Source organism: Salvelinus fontinalis, chromosome 36 (assembly GCF_029448725.1).
Source record: "Salvelinus fontinalis isolate EN_2023a chromosome 36, ASM2944872v1, whole genome shotgun sequence".
Taxonomy (NCBI): domain Eukaryota; kingdom Metazoa; phylum Chordata; class Actinopteri; order Salmoniformes; family Salmonidae; genus Salvelinus; species Salvelinus fontinalis.
Genome location: NC_074700.1, coordinates 7,129,448 through 7,155,957, shown reverse-complemented (window position 1 = coordinate 7,155,957; position 26,510 = coordinate 7,129,448). Strand labels below are relative to the sequence as shown.

Sequence of the window (26,510 nt, the reverse complement as noted above, 5' to 3'; positions counted from 1 at the left end):
TGAAATCAGATTCCCTTCTTGCAAAGATTGCTTCATCATCACCCTACATGTGAGGAAGATGACTGATCTTGTATTAATCAAATGTAGTTTTTTTTGTGTTAAAAAATAGTAATGTTGGGCCTTCCGAGTGGCGCAGCAGTCTAAGGCACTGCATCGCAGTGCTAGCTGTGTCACTACAGATCCTGGTTCGATTCCAGGCTGTATCGCAGCTGTCCGCGACCGGAAGACAATTGGCCCAGCGCAGTCCGAGTTAGGGAAGGGTTTGGCTGGCCGCAATGTCCTTGTCCCATCACGCTCTTGCAACTCCTGTGGCGGTCCAGGCGCATACACCCTGATACGGTCGCCAGGTGTATGGTGCTTCCTCCGACACATTGGTGCGGCTGGCTTCCGGGTTAAGTGGGCATTGTATCAAGAAGCAGTGTGGCTTGGCGGGGTTGTGTTTCGGGGGACGCACGGCTCTCGACCGTCAACCTTCTCCCGAGTCCGTACGGGAGTTGCAGCGATGGGACAAGACTGTAACTACCAATTGGATACCACAAAATTGGGGTGGGAAAAAAAAGGGGTAAAAAAAATAAACAAATGGTCATGTTCAAATATAGCACGAAACACATTTAGCAATGACAGAATGTGTTTTGGGCTAAACTTCACACAATAACACTTTTGTATGAATCAATAAAAATATATACACTACATGACCAAAAGTATATGGACACCTGCTCCGCAAACATCTCATTCCAAAATCATGGCCATTAACATGGAGTTGATCCCCCTTTGATGCTATAAATGGCCTCCACTCTTCTGGGAAAGCTTTCCACTAGATGTTGGAATATTGCTGTGGGGACTAGCTTCCATTCAGCCACAAGAGCATTAGTGAGGTCGGGCACTTATGTTGGGAGATGAGACCTTGTCATGCAGAAAGAGGAAAGGGCCTTCCCCAAACTGATGCCACAAAGTTGGAAGCACAGAATCGTCCAGAATGTCATTGTATGCTGTAGCATTAAAATGTCACTTCACTGGAACTAAGGGGTCTAGCCCGATCCATGAAAAATAGCCCCAGACCATTATTCCTCCTCCACCCCAAACTTTACAGTTGGCACTATGAATTCAGGCACCAAACCCAGATTAGCCCGTCGGACTGCCAGATGATGAAGCGCAATTCATCACTCCAGAGAACGCGTTTCAACTGCTCCAGAGTCCAATGCCGGCGAGCTTTATACCACTCCAACCAACACTTGGCATTGAACGTTGGTGATTTTAGGCTTGTGTGCGGCTGCTCGGCCATGGAAACCCATTTCATGATGCTCCGGATGAACAGTTATCCAGAGGCAGTTTGGAACTCGGTAGTGAGTGTTGCAACCGAGGACAGACAATTTTTACATGCTACGCACTTCAGCACTTGGCGGTCCAGTTCTGTGAGCTTGTGTGGCCACCCACTTTGCGACTGAGGTATGTTGCTTCACAATAACAGCACTTACAGTTGACCGGGGCAGCTCTAGCAGGGCAGAAATTTGACAAACCAACTTGCTGGATTATGTTCGATTTTATACACCTGTTAACAATGGGTGTGGCTGAAATAACCGAATTCACTAATTTGAAGGGGTGTCCACATACTTTTGTATATATAGTGTATATTGATAGGAGTGATGCTTGTGCATTGATAAGCACCGCAAAGTGTAACCGTGTTGCTTCCGAAACAACTACTTAAAGGTCTGAGAGCGAGTGACGTCACCGATTGAAACGCTATTAGCGCGCACCCCTCTAACTAGCTAGCCATTTCACACCGGTTAAAAGCACAAAGACGGCATTAAAATGAAGTAATAAAATAAAGACGGTACTTCTAAAAGCCTATTTCACACCATAGCCTGCTGAATTTAAGACAACTTTTATTTCATTTTCGGCACAAATGAAAATGTTGCACTGAGTTTATCATGGATTGATGTTTCAGCATTGTCTCAACCAGTACAAAAAAAATGTATGCTGCAAATACTGCGTCCAAAACACCGTTTTTCTTGTTAAGTAATTTTGCAGTTTAACTGAAGTTCAAATGCAGTACACTGCAGTTATTCTGCAATTATTGCGTCCAAAATGCCACAGTCGACTGCAGTTACAGCATTTGTAAGGGAAATTCAAGACTGTTATATTTTTTGGTAAAGGAATGAAGAGTTGTGAGTTCGACTATCCATATACAACATGCATTTGCGGTACCTGCTAGAGTTCAACAGGCGGACTAGCAATATCCACCGTCATTGTACGGATGAAGACTGAGCTGGAATGTGACGCTAACAAGCTGTTTAGCTTTAGAAAAGCCTGAGTAGATCTAGCTTGCTTCCTAGGATACCCCTCTGCGGTCAGCCAGTCTACACTGAACCTGCCTTGATGGTCTGCGTGTTAATAAACACACCGCTAGATGGCAGTAACACATAGGGTAGTTTACATCAGGGGTGCGTTCAACGTTTGCTACGTTGCGTAACGGTTTTTACTGAACGGCACGTTTTCACCAAAACGGTGCGCACCGTTCTTCAACAGGTACGTTTGCTTCCGTCTGGTGGGTGTGGCTTGATCAATATGGGTGTTATCATTTGAAATAACAAAACTCGTGCATTACACCATATTATAATAAGACCCTGGGACACCATATTATAATAGGCCCCTGGGACACCATAACCACAACATGTTTCAATTGGTCATTCAGTACCGTACCGTTTTTGTTGATTTCAACGTTGCACACCGTTCTGTTGTACTGAACGTCACGCAACCCATCTCCCATGTATGGGTGGGAAGTTGGAAACTGGTATCATCTGTGTGAGCGGTGAATTACATGTATAATGTAGTATTTCTGTGAATGTACATGTTTAAATCTGCAAAACAGTAATTTTATAATTATTAGATTTACTGTATAAATACAGTAGTGAGGGATGGGCCAGGTTGGCTATTTTAGCCGGAACAACATGCTCAAACGACCACTGAGAGTAAGTTTAATTCCATTTATTTATATAGGGGGAAATGTTGAAAGTACCAATCTACAGCTGTAAAAATACATATGGATACAAAATCTCTGCCCAGTAATATTTTATATGGATACATCTCCGCCCTTCTCAGAATAATTGATTTTCAGACAGTTCCCGGTCATGGATTTTGGTAATCCAAAAAACAGCAGCACATTCTAATTTCTATTAATTTTATTTCTATGGTCCAATCCCTCCTAACCCAGATAGTCAAATGAAAAGAGTGCCTTAGTCTTCCAGTGAAGTAGCAACCAGACCAAACTTTGTAGCTACAATTTTGCTTGTTTGCCTATTACAATTATGTTTGTATGACTTAATTGCTATGGATTGTGGATGTCACTTGAAAGGTGGGCATTTTTTAACACTTTAGGGCGTGGCACGAGCCAACGACACAGACTTTGGCCAATAATCGTGGAAAACGAGATCTTATGTACAGGCCAATAACCAATCAACTGCAAGCAATAGGCTGCTATTCCCTGTGCATGGATTCTGTGCCGCAACTGCAAGCAAGCGAGTATAGGAAGTGCGTTTCTAGTAGGGTTGAAGCAAAACTCTGTAGTTGAAGTAGCGAATTTTGGCGTCGATGTGGATGAATATTACCAGCGGATAAATTACACAACCATACCATCGTAGTTGTGAGGTCGGGGTCGTACGATAGGCTAGGCTGCAAGCATCCCCGGCGCCATCTGGGAGGGAGAGGTTGTGTAGTTTGCTAGTATTGCCGGGTACGACACGGCGTGGGTTAGCTAAGGTGGGCCTTGGTATCTGATTGACCAGCCAGCTAGCAATCTAGCGACTTCAAATAATATAACATCAAGTGTTGACCAACACATATAACTTATATATATTTTTTGCTGTGAATACCCATTTGACAGCCTTCTGGGCGCATCCTAATTCGAAACTGATTGGGACTATCACGCGCACTACAGTAGCCAAATGGGTGAGTAACAACACTTTCTGAATCATACGTCATCCAGTTGTCAATTATTGTAAAGATTACACAGACAGACGTGGACATAGTAGCCCACACATGTAAGGGTAGGTGGGTGCGTATCGTAATTAGCCAAACTAACTAACTAAATATGTCCCATGTTTGCAGCCAACTAGAAGACCGCACTTTGTGTCTTGAGTTCTTGATTCATTCGAGTAGGTGGGGTGGATAGAGGATACGGGAAGCTGTCTGTTCGCTTGCCCATGCAATGGCATTATGTAACACGAGCATTGCTAGACAGAACCTGCATTCTTGACAGCCATATTGCTAACGTTGTATTTTTTTTCCAGCTCGAGCCTCGTATGGAATTTATTGCATTGAATCATCAACTATTTAGTTAAACACAAATTCTAGCTACTACCACATTACCACATGCATACATGTTGACAGCCGTACTACTTGTTTACTATCATCAGTGTATTGCACTGTTAGTCAGCGCAGACATGTTTGCCATCCATATCACACCGTTATGCAATAGTCCTACACTCACACACTGACGAATCGAGCTGTTCATGGCGCCTTTTATAGTAATTGTGTGCCTGACACTTAGTAAGAAAAATGTATTGACTGAGGATGCTCTCTTTTGGGAGTAATGCATCTACTCCCATTTTAACTCGAATAATTTATTCCCAGTGACTTGCGTTGGATTGTTGAGTAGGTTGTACTCTTGTCTCATCAGGGTTTTTGATTGTTCCAGAATTCTGGGGTATATTTTGTATCTCCATTGCAATACAATGTGCAAGCACATGGTACTAGCCTCCAGAATTTTCCATGATGTGATTCTGCAGAAAGGAGGTCAGATGAACCGATCCATCCACCGACCCATATCTTTATAGGACAGGGTTGGGCATCTTACCCTGAAGAGCAGTGTGGGTGCAGGCTTTTGCTCCAACCAAGCAGTAACACACTTAATTCATTGCATTTATCAATGCTTTGATTGAAGACTGGTGGGTAGAATCATCAATAGGCACAGAAAGCTAGACTTATTAGTTATGGATAATTGACTGGCGCAGTCTTTATGCAAACATTGCCTGTTATGTGTTTCTAACATTTTTCTAACATGTCTTGTGTTACGGTAATGCATCACTCGGGCCTCATTAGCCATAGGGAGGGACCCTGACAAATACCATAATCTGAATGGCAAGAAAAATCCATTATATAATGGAGGCCAGGCTGGAAAAAACAACTCGTTTGACTGGTTTTAAAATTGTCACACGGTTTAATCCAAATCCTCACTGCACACATTTGAGACCATCTGCGGGAGGGGGAATGTCATGGTCTTTGCTCTTTCTCGCTCGCTCGCTCTCTCTCTGTGAGTGTGTGGCTGTCACCTCAGCTCCTCTTCCCCTGGGGCAGCCCATTAGCTGAGCTCTGTAACAGCTCTGGATGTCAAAATCTCTAAATAATTATTAGAGTTGGCCTAGCATACCAGGCGTACTGTTTCGACAGAGAATGTCCATTATAAGGACCCATCAAAGTACAGCCTGTGACCGAGGCAGTTCCCATCATGACTTGAACTCCTATCCATACAATATTATTGTATTGACATGCTCCTGTTTACCCAATGTGTTTTGGTGCAGTCCTAATGGTCTGATACCCACTGCCACATGTCAGCTATGCCTACGGTTGTAGAGCTCCTCAGGGATGAGCTCTACAACGGCTCATGTCCTGATTATACTCGGGCCCACTGCTGTATGACCAATCTGTCACAGTGTTGTCTAGAGCCACCATTTGAGAAGGAGAATGGAGGGCGATGGAACAGTGGAAGTGATGATGCGGGGCACAGCTGTGTGCATCCTTATGCAGGAGGAGCCAGAAGGCTTTGGTTTAAGTCAGTCTGTCTGTCTCTCGACCTTTCAGTCTCTTATTGTGTAATAACTTTTACAAAAGTGTTTTTCGGCCTCTTGTTTTGAGACACATTTCTATTCAAATCAAGTCAAATTCTATTGGTTGCGTACACAGATTTGCAGATATTGCAGGTGCATCAAGATGCTTGTTTTTAGCTCCAACAGTACAGTAATAATACATAGCAATACAAAACAATACGCACATAATCCAAAAAGTTAAAATGAAGAAATATCAGAATGAGCAATGTCAGTGTCCGGAATATATATAATGGTGCGTATAGACATTATATGAATATTAAAGGTGTACAGCAGTAGTTATACAGGATTAGCCATGACTAGAATATAGTGCATTCGAAAAGTATTCAGACCCCTTTCCTTTTTCCACATTTTGTTATATTACAGCCTTATTCTAAAATAGATTAAAACAATTTCTCTCAAATCTACACAATACCCCATAATGACTAAACGAAAACAGGTTTTTAGAAATGTTAGCAAATTTTTTACAAATAATAAACATACCTTATTTACATAAGTATTCAGACCCTTTGCTATGAGACTCGAAATTGAGCTCAGGTACATCCTGTTTCCATTGATCATCCTTGATGTTTCTGATTAGACATGATTTGGGAAGGAACACACACCAGGTATATAAGGTCCCACAGTTGACAGCGCATGTCAGAGCAAAAACCAAGCCATGAGGTCGAAGGAATTGTCCGTAGAGCTCCGAGACAGGATTGTGTCAAAGCACAAATCTGGGGAAGGGTACCAAAACATTTCTGCAGCATTGAAGATCCCCAAGAACACCGTGGCCTCCATATTTCTTAAATGGAAGACATTTGGAACCACCAAGACTCGTCCTAGATCTGGCCGCCCGGACAAACTGAACAATCGGAGGAGAAGGGCCTTGGTCAGGGAGGTGACCAAGAACCTGATAGTCACTCTGACAGAGCTCCAGAGTTCCTATGTGAAGATGGGAGAACCTTCCAGAAGGACAACCATCTCTGCAGCATTCCACCAATCTGGCCTTTATGGTAGAGTTGCCAGACAGAAGCCACTCGTCAGTAAAAGGCACATGACAGCCCGCTTGGAGTTTGCCAAAAGGCACCTAAAGGACTCTTAGACCATGAGAAACAAGATTCTCTGGTCTGATGAAACCAAGATTGAACTCTTTAGCCTGAATGCCAAGCGTCACATCTAGAGGAAACCTGGCAACATCGCTGAATACTTACGTAAATGTGATATATTTGCAAAAAATTATAAACCTGTTTTTGCTTCGTCGTTCGGGGTATTGTGTGTAGATTGATCAGCGAAAAAACCCCAAATGTAATCCATTCTCGAATAAGGCTGTAACAAAACTGGAAAAAGTCAAGGGGCCTGAATACTTTCCGAATGTCCTGTACATATAAAGTGGGTGAAACAGTATGTAAACATTCTTAAAGTGACCAGTGTTCAATGGCTCGATGTACAGAGGGCAAAGCATTCTCTAAGGTGCAGGGTAGCGTACCGGGTGATAGCCGGCTAGTAACAGTGACTAAGGTTCGGGGCAGGATACTAGGCAGAGGACGGCGACTGTTTAACAGTCAGATTCAGACATTGACAAAATTATGGATGGTGGATTTAGTGTAGCCTGTATGTCTTCTCATATCCCTTTAAACTGTGTGATATTACTTGTGGGTTGCTCTATACTGTATGGCTGAAGGTAGCAACTGTGGTCAAATCTGCCATCCAGCCCTTGATAAAAACAGTGTAGGCTACCTAAGACCTAGGAGTAAACTGAGGTCAGGACCACTGCCCATTCATCTTTTCACTTTCCCCCTCACAGCAGATAACCTGAGTGATGCGTTGAAGAAGCTGAAGCTAGCCTCAGCTGACAGCAGCACAGACAGTGTGGAGAGCTGCCTGGACTGCCTGCTCAAAGCACTGGCCCACAACAGTAAGTTTGACCCACACTCCTCAGACTGTGACATTGCTGGAGGGTACCCTTCAGGACCTTATCCACAGTACAGGATGGATGGTGCTTTCAAGACCACTGGGAACTCTGATTAAAACAAAATCAAATCATGACGTCAGTGATGTTAAGGTCGAAATGTCAGAGCTCTAGAAAGATGCCTGAGTTTCCGATTTGGAATTCCGACCTGGATGATCGCTCAAAGCAACCCCCCCCCCCCCCCCCAAGTTCCCAGTTGTATTGAACGCACTGAAGTCAGAATTCTGACACTTCCAGTAGATTAACGCCACGCTCAAAACATCATTGACACGTTAGCCCCCTAATGGGTTATATTTAGTGGATGCTTCTGGATTCTGTACCAGTTCTGATAGGTAAGGGGCTTATGTGTAACTATCAAAACCATAGAAAATCTCCAAAGAAAATGACGGAGAACATATAGTATCTAACTTTCTAGTCACCAGGGTCACATTTGTTTTCGTGCAAGGCCCATGTCAGCCAGCCTTATTCACATCTGTCCGTCCTCCTTAGTTTGGGTAACATAACCATCTGCCTGTTTTGGCTCGGCCTAGGTCAGTATCTCGTTGTTTGAGCATTTTATTGGCCTTATTTGTGTTTTTTTAAGTTAATTGAGTTAGCTGGCTATCTGCATCCTCAGCTGTCTTTTAGCTTTGTGTTTACTGTTGTAGCTTTAATGTTTTACTGCACTTGGCAGCACAACCCATCCACTTCCTGTCTCTTGGCATTGGCAAGAGATGGTTCTGAACGTACAGTAGTCTGTTTGGGTGAGGTGCTGACCAAGAAAAAAAAGAAAAAATGCTCGCACACTTTTTGTGATACCACCTTTAGCCTAATAATAAAAATCAGTGATGGTAATTTATTTGGTTACAATAATAATTTAATGTCTACGCTAGTTTCCAACTGCTAGTCATTTTATTCATGGAGCCTGGCTTGGGATGATCATAAATAACCCAACAAGTTGAGCGACCTGGATGGAATGGAAAAGCATTATCCGCTTCACATTGCCCAGCTCATCCATACGTCCTCTCTACTTGCCTCGTTTTCAAAAGCTTTAGAGAAGGACAGAGGGCAGGCTCTTGGATCTTCTCCTTCAATAGAGAAAGGGAAAGGTGAATCCTAGTCAGTTGTACAACTGAATACATCCAACCGAAATGTGTCTTCCGCATTTAACCCAAACCCTCTGAATCAGACAGGTGTGGAGGGCTGCCTTAATCAGCGTCCGCATCATTTGCGCCTAGGCAGCAGTTGTTGTTGGTTAACTGCCTTGCTCAAGGGCAGAACGCTCGTTTTTTCCACCTTGCCGGCCCAACGTTCCTAATCGCTTGGCTACCTGCTGACTCAGATGGGGCAAGGGGATAGAATGCAAGGATTCATAGAAAGACAAATTGAGAGAGCCCTTTTTTCCCCCAACTGTTCAACTCCTCTCTCCCCTTCTCCTTTCCCCTCCTAGATGCTGACGCCAGTGAGAAGATCCAGGAGATGGGCGTTCTCCCCCTGCTTCCCACCCTGCTGGCCCCACAGTCCTCTTGCACCCCCAAAGTAGCCAACATCATAGCCGAGGTGGCCAAAAATGGTGAGGCACCCTTCGCTTGGTTTCTCCACACCTCATCTCATCCTCCCCAGGAAGCATCATTCTTCTCACTTTTGGTTCCGCCATCTTGTCAGTATCCAATTTTTATACTTTGTTTATTCTCAGGCGATTTAGCCTGCATTTGTATGTATATCTCATTTAGTTAGCACTATCTTCATTTTCCATGTTAACCCTTTAAACCCCAATAGAATTACTAGAATGCTGCTGTAGCTTACTGAGAATTTAAGATAAAGCACATTTTTCTCACACATTTCAAACACACAGACATGGCTCAAAAACAAAGAACAAATGACAATTACAAGTTAACTTAGTTTTAAAGAGCACAACCTCTTCTTTAATGACACCACATTCATGTCAGTAGGAATAACACTAATTTTGTCTTCCATTGTGTATAGACACTCACTATCAAAAAATATTAGCACTTTACACAACAACAAACCCTAGAGTATTTCAATTGTAGTAAATTTGACTAAATTACTCACTCAAAATGTACCAATTATAATATATTATACTTAGAAATATTATTTACATATAAATAAAAAATGTATCCAAAATGTGACCATAGGACAATATTCAGAAAGTATTTCACAACCCACACAAAGTAGGCTTTGATTTGACAGCGATTCTTATTCTTGTAAAAATACAAACGACTCTTCAGAGACTATTTCAACATGTAGATAACCTCTCTCAATAAGGTTTAGTACAGACCAGGCCTGACACAAAATGTAGAAATAGTAGCCTACTTTGAAAACTCACTAACTGCAACCAGTATTAGAGAGAGAAGATTTTTAAAAAACTGTTCAGAGACAGTAAAAGATTTGTAGGACAAATTCATATTTCACACTGTCACGTTAGTGTTTGCATTTAGCTTACAACTTGTCATGGAACTACTGGAAGCACGTCCTCATCATGCAAGGTGTTGCCGAATACGTAGAGCACTCAAAGGAGGTTTCCACACATCTCCCACTCTTTGCCCTGCATCTACTCAGGATGCACACCACACACCCTCTCTCGCACCCTTCAAACTTCACCTGCTTTCAAATTATGAGTTAAAACTCAATCTACACTCCCTGGTGTCACACTCTTGGATCTCCTCTTCCTGGCACTGTAGCCATATCACAAAGTGAATGCACAAGCTGCATTTTGAATGCCTTCTGGGACCAGCGCCTGCGATTTCTGTGAAGGGGCTTTTGCAGGGTCCCCCACACAATGTACATATTTATGATGGCAATGTTGAGCATCCCCCAAAACACATACAGTACTTCCACCATTTTCTGCCTGTGCGTCCAACATTGTAATAGCTCTTCAGTTGGTCAAGATGGTCAACCCCTCACATTTTCTTGTTGTAATACATTACAAGCTCTGGAACAGATACGTTCCTACCACCTTTATAAACAACTCCAAAACCCCTGCCACTGTCACTTTAGCCCCAGGCTGTGTGGTACAAGGTTGAATAGTGGGACTTTGTGCTCTTCTTTGTCCTCCCTCATGTTCCTCTACCTCCTCTTCTCCTCTCCTCTTCCTCTCTCCCTCCACTCTCCAGTCATCTCTAACTCCTCTTCCTCCCTGCCTTTTGCTGCTGAGCCTTGACTCTCCACGTCAATTCATTCTCTTTCACTGACCTACAGGAACAGAGTGAGAAGAGCAACAAATAGGATACAATTGTAGTCAGGAACATAATGTCTCACACACTCTCTTCCTTCCTCTTTCTTAACATACACATACTCTCTTCCTAATAAGGGGTTTCCATAATGGGTGATACAGTTACACGCCTCCCGTTCCACCCACACACACACACACTGTCTCTCTCCTCCAATCAACTCTTGCTTTCTTGCCTGACAGACTAACTGCAGAGTTCACCAGTGTTAGCTGATTAGTTATGAAGCTCGGACAGTTTTCAAATTAATTGCATCGGTAGAAACGGTACAAAACAAGCAACTTGTTAGCTGGCTATGAGAAGAAAAATATCCAACTTGTCATATGAGCTCCACTGCGCTGGCATCTACTACCCTAACGCGACAGGAATACGAGGCAATGTATACGACAGGAATACGAGGCAATGCATAGCCAATGAATATCTGCCCCAAGCAAACATGACAAACCATAAACTAAGCCCAACAGATAAACACAGCCTCAAACATCCACAAGACAAAACATATATATGCTGTTTCCTTATTTCACTCACCTCGACATCATCTCTTTTTAAAGTGCAAGCACCTGTTGCGAATCCGTATCACCGACCAACATAGATAAAGTCTCTTTCACAGTGAAAAGTTGTGTCTGCTTTGGCGCTGTCATTTTGAGTAATGAATTGAAGAAAAAAATGTTTGTCAAATGACGGCATACCCTGCTTCTGGTTGATGACAACAGCCACGCGAATACGACAGCAGGTCGTTAGCAAGATAATATTGCGATATTGACACAGGTATTGTTATAAAAACAAGCCCGTTCGCGGCCGCTATAGTAATTTAAAGAAAGGCAGTCGACGGCCACTTTTGGGTTCAAAAGGGTTTATTGAATGGGATGGTGATTTATCTATTTGTGGGCTGATGCTCAAGACTATGGATGAAAATGTTGCGTGTTTTCAATCTTAGATAATCACGTATGGGTGATAGTCTATATATTTTTGCTGTGTAGCCTAGATTGTGGACGTGTCCTTGTTTGTTTGTCCACCCCGCTCCCCATTTGGAAATTCTGCCTTTTCCCGTTCGAACGGCAACAGATGGCTTCAGACTCCTAACAGCAGGCACCATAGGAGACCTGTTTGTTGGTGTTGCCATCTATCTTGCTTTCCTAGACAGTAGTAATTTTCACACATTGGCACAGTGAGTCATTTATTTACTCCATGCCATACTGTGGCTTGACCAAAGGAACATGCACAGCAGTGAGTGGCTGGTTGTTGAGATTCAGGAACTGTTTGTTAGAGACCATAACATAAAAGGTGAGATTAGGGGATAGATGTATTCATTCTATCAACATAAGACATTAATAACACTCTTATTACCCATAACAGCTAAATAGTGCGCGTGTTAAAGCGTTACGATAGCACGGATGAGATTGGTCATTTAAAATAAGTTGACGGCTTCTTGACTTCTCCAATTGTAAAGAAGTCACATTTTTCTTGGCCACATATTGGACTCGAGTAGTCTTCGTTTGCCATGTGACAAATTATAATATGCATGGCCCCTCAACCCAGATGCTGCAGTGTCAGAAGATGCTTGTAGGGTAATTATGAGTGGGTTTCAGAGAGGCAGGCTCCGAGTTCAACGGAAGTGACACCGAGTTGGGGGAGGAAACGGTTGAGATAATGAATGTACTTTTAGCAGCATCTAATGATCGCCGCCTGCTGATGTGCCAGCCTGAGCATTTACACCAACCCGCTGGCATTTTATCTGTCAGTGGCCCTGGAAATATCTATGCCCAGTTCACTGTTGAAGGCTCACGGTGTCAAACCTACTGGACTAAAATAACCTTTTTTTTGTTGCATTCCTGAGTAAAATGTATTTGGAAGTTTTTACTATGCGCCTGTTTGTGTCTCTTCACTATCCACGTTTCATAAGGCGTAGTTTTAATTTAAGTTTGATTTTACTGCTCGTTTGAGTTACTTGATGTGGAATAGAGTTCCATGTAGTAGTCATGGCTCTATGTAGTACTGTGCGTTTCCCAGAGTCAGTTCTGGTCTTGGGGACTGTGAAGAGACCCCTGGTGCCATGTTTTGCGGGGTATGCATGTGTGTCTGAGCTGGGTAGTTGTTTAAACAGACAGCTCTGTGCTTTCAACATGTCAATAGCTCTCACAAAGACATGTAGTGATGCATTCAATCTCTCCTCTATTTTGAGCCAGGAGAGATTGACATGTTATTGATGTTACCTCTCCGTGTACATTTAAGGGCCAGTCGTGCTGCTCTGGGCCACCTGTAATGTCCCTCTTTTTGGCACTTGACTATATGACTGGACAGTAGTACATGTGTGACAACTAGGGCCTGTAGGACTTGTTTTGTTGATAGTGATGTCAAGAAAGCAGAGTAGCTCTTTATTACGGACAGACCTCTCCCCATCTTAGCTACCGTTGCATAAATATGTTTTGAGCATGACAATTTACAATCCAGGGTTACACCAAGCAACTTGCTCAAATTCCACATTATTCATTACCATATTTAGTTGAGATTTAGTGAATGATTTGTCCCAAATGCAATGTTTTGTGTTTTATAAATATTTAGGACTATCTTATTACTTGTCACTCATTCTTAAACTGACTGTGGCTCTTTGTTAAGTGTTGCAGGGATTTCACTTGCTGTGGTAGCTGATGTTGAGTCATCAGCATACATATACACACAGGCTTTACTCAGTGCCAGGTCATTAGTAAACATTTTTAATAGTAAGAGGCCTAGACAGCTACCCTGGGGTATGACCACTTTATTTTATTTAACCTTTATTTAACCAGGAAAAGACCATTGAGACCGAGTCTCTTTTTCAAGGGAGACTTGGCCTAGAAGGCCGCAACAATCAATACATTACACAATTAAAACATACAACAATACAATTCAACAACATGATCCAGCCTAAAAAAGCATTTACACTCCTCTGTAACAGTCTTCCATCAAAATATTGAATTAATTCAATGGCACGAACATATCTAGATACAGCATGGGTTGTAGACTTTTCCATGCCTCTGGTGCACAATATGAGAAGGCAGTCCTGCCTAAACTGTAAATGTCCTGGGGACTTTAAGTAGCAACCACCTAGAAGATGGTGTAATGTAACTGCTGGTGGTGAAGGAGACCAGACTGTAGCTAAAGAGGGAGTTTACCCAAAATTGCTTTGTAGATGAACACCTACAAATGTAACTTTCTGCACATATAAAGTGAGGTCCAACCTATCATTTTGTGTAATGGTGGGTGAGTTACTTGGCATTTGTAATAAAGCCCAAGGATGCATGATAAACAAAGTCCAGTCTCTGTAAGACAGAGGAGGCTGCATGCATATACAACAAGTATATCATCAATTAGAGAGAGAAAAGAAGCTTCTTTCGAGCCATAAGTGGGAAGCAAGCCTTATTGCGAAAATAAAACCCCAATTTCAATTTAAGCTTCCTCACAAAATTATCCAAATTAACTTTTAAAGGACAACTTGTCATCCAACCATATATCTAGGTATATGTAGGATTACACTTTCTCAATGGATAAGCCACCATATGTGACAATGCTAACCTTCTCTGGTAACCTGAGCTCTGGTAAATGTCATGTTGGTTTTTTTACATTCATGATGAGTTTGAGACCATAAAGGGAGACCTGCAGTGACTGAAAAGCACTCTGGAGCTCTTCAACAGCATGAACCAGAGAAGGAGCACATGAATATATGACTGTATCATCTGCAACTTGGCTGGTTGCTTCCCATTTCCCAAATCATTAATAAAATTGAGGACAACACAGGAGCTCAAATTTAACCCTGGGGCACACCTCTATTAATCTTAAGAAAGCTAGACTTGTGATTGTCAGCATGTACACATTGTGTTCCGTCAGAATGATAGTTCCTAAACCCATTTACTGCCCCTTCACTGAGACCAAGGTCACTGAGTCTAGCTAGCAACAATTCATTGTCAACTGAATCAAATGCCTTTGATAAATCAACAAACAGAGCAGCACAATGTGGCTTTTTATCAAGTGCATGATGTAATTTGCCACTGCCATAGCTGCAGTTGTGGTGCTGTGCCCCGATCTAAAGCCAGACTGAACCCTGCATGTTCTTTTCAATTAAGAAGTTTCTTTTAACTGTGAGTTCTAAGGATTCAGACTTGGCCAGGATAGGGAGTTTGGAGATAGATGCACGTTCACTAAAAGCAGACGAAATATCAAAAAGTTCCGTAACAGTCAGTAGAAACATGTCAAACAATGTATTGAATCAATCTTTAGGATGTTTTTAACATAAATCTTCAATAATGTTTCAACCGGAGAATTCCTTTGTCTTCAGAAATGCGATAGAACAGAACTCGCTCTCACATGAACGCGCATGGTCAGCGCATGTTCAGCTCATGATAGACCTTACTCAATCCCCTCTCCTTCGGCCCCACTTTACAGTAGAAGCTTCAGACAAGGTTCTAAAGACTGTTGACATCTAGTGGAAGCCGTAGGAAGTGCAAACTGACCCATATCCCACTGTGTATTCGATAGGCGATGAGTTGAAAACCTACAAACCTCAGATTTCCCACTGCCTGGTTGGATTTTTTTCTCAGGTTTTTGTTCTGTTATACTCACAGACATCATTCAAACTGTTTTAGAAACTTCAGGGTGTTTTCTATCCAATACTAATAATAATATGCATATATTAGCAACTGGAACTGAGGAGCAGGCAGTTTACTCTGGGCACCTCTAGGCACCTTTTCATCCAAGCTACTCAATACTGCCCCTGCAGCCATAAGAAGTTTTAAGAACAAATTCTTATTTACAATGATGGCCTACATCGGCCAAACTCGGAATACGCTGGGCCAATTGTGCGCCGCCCTATGGTACTTCCAATCACGGCCGGTTGTGATACAGTCTGGAATCGGTTGTTTGTAGTGACGCCTCTAGCACTGAGATGCAGTGTCTTTGACCACTGCACCACTTGGGAGCCCCTATGGAATTGGTCAAGGGACTAAAGTTGAAAATGTGAGCCACATGTTCAGTAATAATATCATCTGCTATCTTTAAGAGACAGGGATCCAGGTTGTCTGGACCTGCAGACTTCTTAGTGTCTATTGCCTTTAGTGCTTTATAGACCTCAGTATAAGAAATAGGCTCAACGTTAAAATGGTTCACATGAGAGCCTGTATCATAGTTTACTGTAACAGAGCTTATGTTAGAGACATGGGCCCCACCATTATTAAAAAAACTGAACCATCAGATATGAAGTGCTTGTTAAAAACCCCTACAATATGGGCTTTATCCTCCACTTCATTAGAATCCATCATTAAATGGTCAGGAAGGCCAGAGGATACATTAGAACATGACACTGATTTGATTAGCTTCCAGAACCTCTTAGGGTTGTTTTAGGTTCTCTGTGACTGCATTTAGATACAGTACCAGTCAAAAGTTTGGACACCTACTACTCATTCAAGGGTTTTTCTTTATTTGGACTATTTTCTACATTGTAGAATATTAGTGAAGATGTCAAAACTATGAAATAACACATGGAATCATGTAGTAACCAAACAAAGTGTAAAATATATTTAAAAATGTTCAAAGTAGCCACCCTTTGCCTTGATGACAGCTTTGCACACGCTGGCATTCTCGCAACCAGCTTCATGAGGAATGCTTTTCCAGCATGAGGAATGCTTTTCCAGATTTCCCACATATACTGAGCACTTGTTGACTGCTTTTCCTTCACTCTGTAGTCCAAACCATCTCAATTGGGTTGCGGTTGGGTGATTGTGGAGGCCAGGTCATCTGATGCAGCACTCCATCACTCTCCTTGGTCAAATAGCCCTTACACATTCTGGAGGTGTGTTTTGGGTCATTGTCCTGTTGAAAAACAAATGATAGTCCCACTAAGCGCAAACCAGATGGGATGGCATATCGCTGCAGAATGCTGTGCTAGCCATGCTGGTTAAGTGTGCTTGATTTCTAAATGAAATCACTGACAGTGCCACCAGCACCCCCACACTGTCACAACTCCTCTTCCATGCTTCACTGTGGGAACCACACATGCGGAGATCATCCGTTCACCTACTCTGTTTCACAAAGACATGCTGGTTGGAACCAAAAACCTCAAATTTGGACCAAAGGACAGATTTCCACCGGTCTAATGGCCATTGCTCATGTTTCTTGGCCCAAGCAAGTCTCTTCTTATTGGTGTTCTTTAGTAGTGGTTTCTTTGCAGCAATTCAACCACGCAGGCCTGATTCACGCAGTCTCTTCTGAACAGTTGATGTTGAGATGTGTCTGTTGACTCTGAAGCATTTATTTGGGATGCAATCTGAGGTGCAGTTAACTCTAATGAACTTATCCTCGGCAGCAGAGGTAACTCTGGGTCTTATTTTCCTGTGGCGGTCCTCACGAGAGACAGTTTCATTATAGCGCTTGATGGTTTTTGCGACTGAACTTGAAGAAACTTTCAATGTTCCGTATTGACTGACCTTCATGTCTTAAAGTAATGGACTGTTGTTTCTCTTTGCTTACTTGAGCTGTTCTTGAAATAATATGGACTTGGTCTTTTACCAAATAGGGCTATCTTCTGTATACCCCTCCTACCTTGTCACAACACATTGATTGGCTCAAACACATTAAGGTAAGACATTCCACAAATTAACTTTTAACAAGGCACACCTGTTAATTGAAATGCATTCCAGGTAACTACCTCATGAAGCTGGTTGAGAGAATGCCAAGTGTTCAAAGCTGTCATCAGGGCAAAGGGTGGCTACTTTGAAGAATGTCAAATATATTTTGATTTGTTTAACACCTATTTGGTTACTACATATGTGTTATTTCATAGTTTGTCTTTACTATTATTCTATAATGTGAAATAGTAAAAATAAGAAAAACCCTGGAATGAGTAGGTGTATCCAAACTTTTGACTGGTACTGTAGAAATCTGATTTGGACTTCCTGATCAATCCTGTAATTTTGTTTCTTAGCGCTCTGAAGGAGGCCCAGTAAACAGGAGCATTTGTATGTCTAGCTTAAGCCCAAGATACTTTTTTTTCTAATTAATCCTGCCAAGTTATCTGAAAACCAGGGATTGTCCCTTACACTGATTCTAAATGTCTTCCAAGTCTAGGTCCAAAAGGTTTCTACCCCCAAGCCATAAGGCACCTGAACAGCTAATCAACAAATGCCTACCCAGACTACTTGTATCACCCCCCCCCCCCTCTAGCTGCTGCTATTCTGTTTATTATCTATGCATAGTCACTTTAACTCTACCTAAATGTACAAATTACCTCGACTAAACGGTGCCCCCGCACATTGACTCTGTACCGGTACCCCTGTATACAGCCTCGCAATTGTTATTTACTGCTGCTCTTTAATTATTTGTCACATCTATTTTTTACTTAACACGTATTTTTCTAAACTGCATTGTTGGTTAAGGGCTTGTAAGTTAGCATTTCACTGTAAGGTGTACACCTGTTGTATTCTGCGCATGTGACAAATATGTGACATGTGACAACCCCTCTACTCATTTGGTCAGTTCTAAAAACCCTGTACCCATCAATAGAAATTTGAAACAGATTTCTTTAGCCAAGTTTCTGATAAAAAAAACAATATGTCGTATTGGCCCATATTCTAACCATATCTATTTTTGGAAATAGACTGACATTAACATGCAAGAGGCCAAAACCTGCTGTTTTTAAAATCATAGGGAGTCTGTCGATTGCATGGTATCTAACCGGCCCAGGTTTTGGTCGCACATTACCAGAGATCAACAATAAAAACCTAACAATACATCTCAGTTGCCCAATGCGTGAGGACTTAGCAGAGCCAGCACCATTGTCAATGAAACGAGCTGAGTCTTTCGACACAGAAAAAAAGTAATTCAAGAGTTTGCGATTTTGGAAGTGTGTTATCATGTGTAGCCCCACTTGCGTTTGAAAGTGGTACAAATGCAGTTACAGAGCGAGACCAAGTTCCTGGTGGTAATAACATGGTCTCGTTGGAGTGTTTGCCAATTGTAGGGCATAAGGCGACGATAACTCACACCCATTGATCAGCCTATTTAATCCAGGAAGGCATTGAGTAAAGGGCAAGCACAGTAATAGATACATAATGCTGGTTTAGAGGTCTTTCAGCACAGGTGACGACCAGTAGACGTTGTGTACAGCGACATAGATTTTCACACGGTGCATCAGGTTTTCCAATCTGTCAACCGCTTCTACGCTCCTAGCCTTCAGTGCGCACCTGCACTCGAGTAGCAGGCCTTGCGCTCAGACAGACTCTCATGACTCTGTTCGCTCCAACTCCAAAAAGGTGTAGGCTACAGTTACGAGCAGCTCGAGGAAGAAAAAAAAAGTATTTCTCAATCAGACATTTGTACAAACACATTTTGTAAAATAGAGACAGATCTAAAAAGAATAGTTATATACAGCATCCGCCTTCACATCAAGTGTTTACTTCTGTAGACATGATCGGGTCATTAAAACATCTCTTAACTCAGATCTCAAGGATCAGACATACAAACGGAAAGACTGATTGGCAGCCATCTTGGATTATGTTGGAGAGACTTCTATTAAAGAACACCCTCTGTGTTCTCTTAGACAGGTAACTCTTGATCCACGATATGGCAGAGGATGTAAGCCATAAACACACGTTTTCTTTCAACAGTAGAAAAAATATTGTTTTTGATAATATCAAAAGCTGTATTGAAGTCGAACAAAACAGCTCCCACAATCTTCTTAGCGATTTCTTACACAAAAGCAATGATTGCCAGCCAGCAGCATACCACCCTGCATACCACTGCTGGCTTGCTTCTGAAGCTAAGCAGGGTTGGTCCTGGTCAGTCCCTGGATGGGAGACCAGATGCTGCTGGAAGTGGTGTTGGAGGGCCAGTAGGAGGCACTCTTTCCTCTGGTCTAAAAAATATCCCAATGCCCCAGGGCAGGGACACTGCCCTGTGTAGGGTGCCGTCTTTCGGATGGGACGTTAAACGGGTGTCCTGACTCTCTGAGGTCATTAAAGATCCCATGGCACTTATCGTAAGAGTAGGGGTGTTAACCCTGGTGTCCTGGCTAAATTCCCAATCTGGCCCTCAAACCATCATGGTCACCTAATAATCCCCAGTTTACAATTGGCTCATTCATCCCCCTCTCCCCTGTAACTATTCCCCAGGTCGTTGCTGCAAATGAGAACGTGTTCTCAGTCAACTTACCTGGTAAAATAACGGTAAAATAAAAAATAAAAAAATAAATTGGCTTAAAGTGCCATACATGTTGAGTCCCCTTCCCTACAAGCATGCTGAAATTCAGTAGTTAATCTGTTTAATGTGAAATAGCTTTATCTGGTCAAACAGTTTTGTTCAAAGGTTTACTAAAACATGGTAGCCAGCTGATTGGTCAGCTGTTTGAAACATTAAAGTGGGCTTTGCTGTTCTTCGGTAGCATAATTAATTTAGCTTCCTTCCAGGCCTGAGGGCACACACTTTCCTGTAGGTTTAGATTGAAACAATGGCAAATAGGAGTGGTTAACTTTCAAAGATAAGTTACGTTTCAACTGATCAATTGATTCAACAGGTACAGCAACCTCAAGTAGATTTGGAAAATATCAGGGAGTGGGTTTGCGGGAACAAATTTGTTTTAAACGCCAAGAAAAGTTAAGTTGGTCTGTTCCACCAGGAAAAGGTCAACATAGCATGGGATACAATTAAGTATGGGAGGAGTACAAATTGAGGAAGTGGCAGAAACCAAACTACTAGGAGTGCAGCTAGACACCTGCTTATCATGGTCGTCTCTAATAACTAAGTATGTGTATATATATATATTTAAAAAAATGTAACTGCATGCATGATCAGAAAGATAGCTAAATATTTTGAAATTAGGAGGCTGCAGAATGCACAGAACAAAGCAGCAAGGATTGTGGAGGTCGAGATATGATTTATTTTTGTTGTAGTCATGCTCAGTGCTCTTGGTTTATTATCAATCAACAAGATAATAAAAAAAACATGCTGATTTTATTTCATAATTTACACCGTTTGAAACAGCCAAACTCTCTACGCAACAGTATTCAGTTGGTAAGAAACAGTCAGTAAATAATAGGAATAGATTGTCCACCATCTGTGTTATCTAGACAGAAAAGAGAAATAGGCAAAATAACAATTTGATTTAGAGCAATAAATTATTACATTTCTTTATCTGAGCGAACCAGAAACCTTTCAATATATAAATTCAAACAATGCATAGGAAAGTTGTGCTGGACTGTTAGAATAATCTATCTGGTGAAAATGTGATTGTATTTGAATGTTTAAGGACTCAGGGATCCTAATAAAATCAAATCAATCATCAGGTGAGTGGAACTACATTTTTATTGCTGTTAGCGATATCTCAAATGATCCGTTATGCATGTGGAACATTGTTTCATTTAAACTTTAGATCACTAGTTACTTTGTGCTAAAAATGATCCAGATGTTTGCAAGGGGAAGTAATAGTTGTGCATAGGCTGTTTTAAAAAAATGTATTCTTATGATTAGGGCTTATGTCAGAGTGAATGGGTTGCTCATTCTTCATCCTCATGCTGTGTGTAACGGTCTTTATCAGCCTGTGTGTTTTACAAAAAGTGCCCTGTCCTATATGACGTGCACTAGTATTACGGTCACTGTCCTTTCAGCATTACGAGCCCGTCACATCCTTTGTCTGTTGCTTTTGATCAAGGTTTTTTTCCAGATTAAAAGGGGGTTTAGGTGGTGGGCGTGGCTGGATTGTAGAGAGAATATTAGAGGCCCACATCTTGGCAATGAGGTCCTTTATCTACTTACAGAGTCGGGTCAACTTTTGGATAACATTTTTAGGTCTCTGCGTGCAGTGACGAAGTCTATGGGTATATTGTGCAAACACTAGTTAGCATTGGCTACCTTCATGCCAATTTTCTCCATGGAGCTGAGAATATGTTGCTGTTTTATAGCAAATTTCCTGCAATTCTATGCATTTCGCCATGGCTAATGCTTTGTTTGGATCAAACAATCTACCTTACTGTCTAGCTTTTTATTTGTGATTGTTTTCAAATAAAATATGGACCTCTTTTCTACGTACTTTGTATCTAGTTTAAGTTCACATTGAAAGCGATTTTCAATCCTGAAAATGTGTCAAAGGCATCCCAAGAAAATCCCTGGATAGTGTGATGGTGTTAGGTTACCATACTGTGTTGGTAGTGTTATGATGGATGGTCAGTCATTGCATCCATAGCTATGAATTTGAGTGGTTACATTTCTGAAGCCCCTACCCACCGAAACAAGGGCATGGAAATGCTTTGTTTAAACTTCTGATTACAGCTTCATATTGTTGCTTGAGGTTTTGTATAATTTCAGTCAGTAGTTTTGAAAGTAGTGCTCAAGGCAAAACGAGTCCCTGGAGTTTTTTTTCTTCTTTTTTGGCAGTTTGTATGTACAATATTTAAGTACTTAGGATCCCGGACCGCATCTTTAATCGAGACCGCACGGCACCGTCTTTCTTTATGGTCCATTCGGAGTGGTAGGAGGGGGAAGTTTCACCTAGACACTGATCATGGGTCATTTTGTGGATTTTGGCAATGAGGCCAAAATGGAAACCATTTATGTCTGTGTCCAGAATGTAAGGATGTTGGAGGGCAGTTGCACAAGCCAATGCTAATTAGCGTTAGGGTGATGACTGGAAGTCTATTGTATCGGCTAGCATGCAGAAGAGAGCGCAATGACTGAAAGTCTCTGGGTAACGCTAGTTAGTGTCCCGAACCGGCTCGTAGCCCGTCAAAAAAAGACAACGTGAAGATCAAGGAATAACAAATATATTTATTAACTAAAGTAAACTATAAACAAGTAACAATAGTGTATTGTAAGTGAGTGCTTGCGTAGATTGATATGATAATGAGGGGTGTTGAGGGGTCAAAGCAAACAAACAGCTACAAAATGCAACAATCAAAATCCAACAGTGTCTGTGTGGAGACTCCTCAATGAATGGGGGAAAAGGTGCATTTATCCCCAGGACACACCCGGGCCCAGTTGTGTCACATTTTGCTGACGACGGCTCCGCCCACCGACACCCTAATGAGGAAAACGAGATCAAAGAGAATCCGGCAGACAGAGTGAGAGGGTCGTCACACACACACACACACACACACCTTCCCATAAAACCGGGGACCACCAATGACCCTGGAACACCACACCAACCAAACACAATACTGCCCCAGCCCACCTCGTCCTCCCCAGACCTCAGCAACCTTTGCGCAAAGCAACCTTTAAGAGGAACGATAACGAGAACAGAAGGGAACAGACAGGAGTGACAGAACAGGACAGCAAAATAAACAGTGGCCCGTCACGTGACTCTTCTAATGTGGGGTCAGCCCGTGGCTCCTTGATTAGATCAGAGCAGGGCACAGAAACCAGAATAACAGGGTAAGTATTGACAGATTTCTTTGTAATATCGTCATTAGCCGGTGCAGTGACCAGGTCACCACAGCTCATGGAATGCAACGCTCAGAACACCTCTGGGAAACTGTGAGCTCTCATCGGGAATCCCTACAAGTAACGGTTTAGAGGAACCCACTAGAGATGGACACGACAGGCCATACACGCTCACCAGCCAAGTGACGAAAGGTAAACAATCTGGGTCAGTTGGGACTTTCACATGCCCCTGGGCATGAAACAGAGTGACACGACTGAACAAATGTGGGACAGGCACTGCTAATGCCGTAGGCTTAGGTTTAACGTTAGCGCGAGTACTGAATTTACCCTTAGCCCCGAGAACAGGACATTCGTTTTTCCAATGACCTGAACCATGACAGTAGTTACTCTTGACTAAAGTCAGCTTTACCACGGGAGCTAGGCTCAACATTCGATGAAACTCTGCCCATAAACTAGTGGGCGGGCACCAAATCTCGCCAAACGTCCCCACTCACTCCGAATATGGGGCCCTGCAAAGACACTTTTCTGAGTCAAAACATACGCATCTGCCAAAACCGCAGCTTCAGAGACAGTCTTCACTTTTCGTTCATGTACGTGGCTAAACGATCAGGGATTGTATCCTTAAATTGCTCTAGCATGATCAGATCACACAGCTCATGGAAAGTCATAACCGCAGAAGCGGTACACCAGCAATTAAACTGAAGATAACTCACGCAAACTCAACATGAGTCTGTATCAGCCTTTTTTAAAGTTCTAAATCGTTGGCGGTAAGCATCAGGAACCAATTCGTAAATCTGTAACAGCCATTTTAACCTTAGTAGAGCTGACACTGTCCGCTACACTAAGAGCTAAATATGCTTCCTGCGCTTTACCAGTCAACACTAACATTAAAGTGCTATCAGAATCAAGCCAACTCCTAGCGTCAGCAACACGCTCAAGCAATGAAAAGAGCATCTCAGGGTCCTTCTCATTACATTTTGGCAACAGATGTGTCTGGGACTTGACCGAGAGAGGAGCGACCCCTACAGTAGGTAAATCTGGGTCACTTTCCCAGAGCAAACTCCAGAGAGCTTTCCTTCCCTAACCAACTCTAGCCACCCTTGTTGCAGCTTGATTTTTGCACTCTCCAAATTCTGTTTAAATTCCAATTGCTTTTCATACTTAAAACAAGTTAAACTCGAGCATGATCGTGTTAACGCCCACTCCCAAATCCACTCATGCTCTAGTTTAGCTTGCTCATGCCCTAGTTGTAACAAAAGCAGTTCTTTCTGTTGTTCAAAAGACAGACTACTAGGGCTAACAGAGCGGCCATTAGCCCTAGTAAGATCGGAGCGGCCATTAACTTCTAGTATACCACACTCCATCAGATTGGAATTCAATATCAACCTAACAGAATTGAAGACGTTTATCACTAATTTCAACCTGGTCGTGATCAGCGATCTTCAACAGCTGTTCTTTAGTACATCATTCTAACAGTTCCTCTGATGGAACATGTATGAACTAGTGTACATTACACATCAGTCACTACTAAAAATAATCTCACTCTTCCCCTCTGCTGAACACACCAGACCACAACAAGAGAAGCACCAATCACACTGGGCACCACAGGAGAGAGATCAGATATAAGGAACTTCCCCCAAATCCTACAATAACTCCACCCTAGTCTTCGTGCAGATTCACAGTGGGTAATTATGCACTGTAGCCCGTTGTCATGGAAAATCCCACTGGCTTGGAAAAACACCCCAGCTCACTGGCTGATTCCCCCCAAGCCAAGGATGTGCCCACGAGACCACTGCTCAGTCCACAGACACCACACAAAAATAACAAACAAAATAACCATGCCCAACGTATTCCAAAGTGGAACACGTCGCTAAGCCTAACAGGGGAAAAGACAGGCTATAGCTCCGGGTAGCAAATGGCACTACCCTGCCCAAATCTCCCACTGAAGTACACAGCAGATTGTACTCACCTCAGACCGATGTCCCAACAGCAAGTAGAGCAAGAGTTTCCAATCTGGGCAGGGACCTGGAAACTAACCAATGTTACTCTATCCACCGCAGTGGTAAGTTTACCAAAAAAACAAAGGCAACCAACACTGGGCCTACTAAGCAGCGCAAAAAAAAAAAAAAACTGTTACAAAATATAAACAAGGCACTATACCGCACACCTATAAGACTTTGCAGTGAATACCAACCAAAGTGCATCCCAAATAGCACCCATCATAATGCAACAAAATATCCACCAAAATGTCTAGGAACCAACCTTATAATCCCAGATGAGCCCCCACTTGTCACAAACAGGCTCCTAAAAAAGGAGACAACGTGGAGCTCAAGGAATAACAAAATATATTTATTAACTAAAGTAACCTATAAACAAGTAACAATGGTGTAAGTGAGTGGTTGCATACATTGATGTGATAATGAGGGGCCAAAACAGACACAAAATGCCACAGCCAAAATCCAACAGTGTGTCTGCATGGCGAGAGTCTCATTAATGAATGGGAAGGTGTATTTATCGCCAGGACATACCCGAACCCAGGTGTGTCCCATTTCGCTGACGATCCTCCTGGCTCCGCCCACCGACATCCTAATAAGGAAATCAAGAGCAATGAGAAAGAATTCGGCAGACAGAGTGGCAGGGTCGTCACATTAGCAATTGCACTAGCGCTAGTTAGCAGCTTCCTTCAAACTGCACACAGAGCCATAAAAGTGCTATCCACAAGTTCATCTGACTCTGGGAAAGTAGATAAAGGGCCTCATTGACAAAATCCTGAAGTATCCCTTTAAGATTAGGATTGTGGTTAGGATTGTGAGGAAGGGAAGCAGATCCTAGATCTGTACCTAGGGGAAACTTCACTCTCAAGCTTAACTGCTATTCCTGCCTGTGCTTCGTCTCCCCTCCAGAGTTCATGCGTAGCCCCTGTGTGGAGGCGGGCCTCATCCCTCCCCTTGTGCAGCTGCTCCACTCCAAGGACCACGAGGTGCTGCTGCAGACAGGCCGTGCCCTAGGCAACATCTGCTACGACAGCCGTAAGTACACCCTGTCATAGGTTTCCCT

General features: G+C 42.5%; 1 protein-coding gene across 2 annotated transcripts in view; it reads left to right on the top strand.

Annotated features, from left to right (window-relative positions):
- The first annotated feature begins 3,465 nt into the window (after nucleotides 1-3,465).
- The window catches only part of rap1gds1 (RAP1, GTP-GDP dissociation stimulator 1), a 53,391-nt gene continuing 30,346 nt past the window's right edge, over nucleotides 3,466-26,510 (top strand). The window contains exons 1-4 of one of the 2 annotated variants that reach the window (XM_055900510.1): nucleotides 3,466-3,945; nucleotides 7,666-7,776; nucleotides 9,260-9,382; nucleotides 26,357-26,482. In XM_055900510.1, the coding sequence (XP_055756485.1) occupies nucleotides 3,942-3,945; nucleotides 7,666-7,776; nucleotides 9,260-9,382; nucleotides 26,357-26,482 (364 nt within the window). In that variant the 5' untranslated portion in view covers nucleotides 3,466-3,941. The remainder of the gene's footprint in view (nucleotides 3,946-7,665; nucleotides 7,777-9,259; nucleotides 9,383-26,356; nucleotides 26,483-26,510) is intronic. The other variant, XM_055900511.1, reaches the window with a different exon arrangement.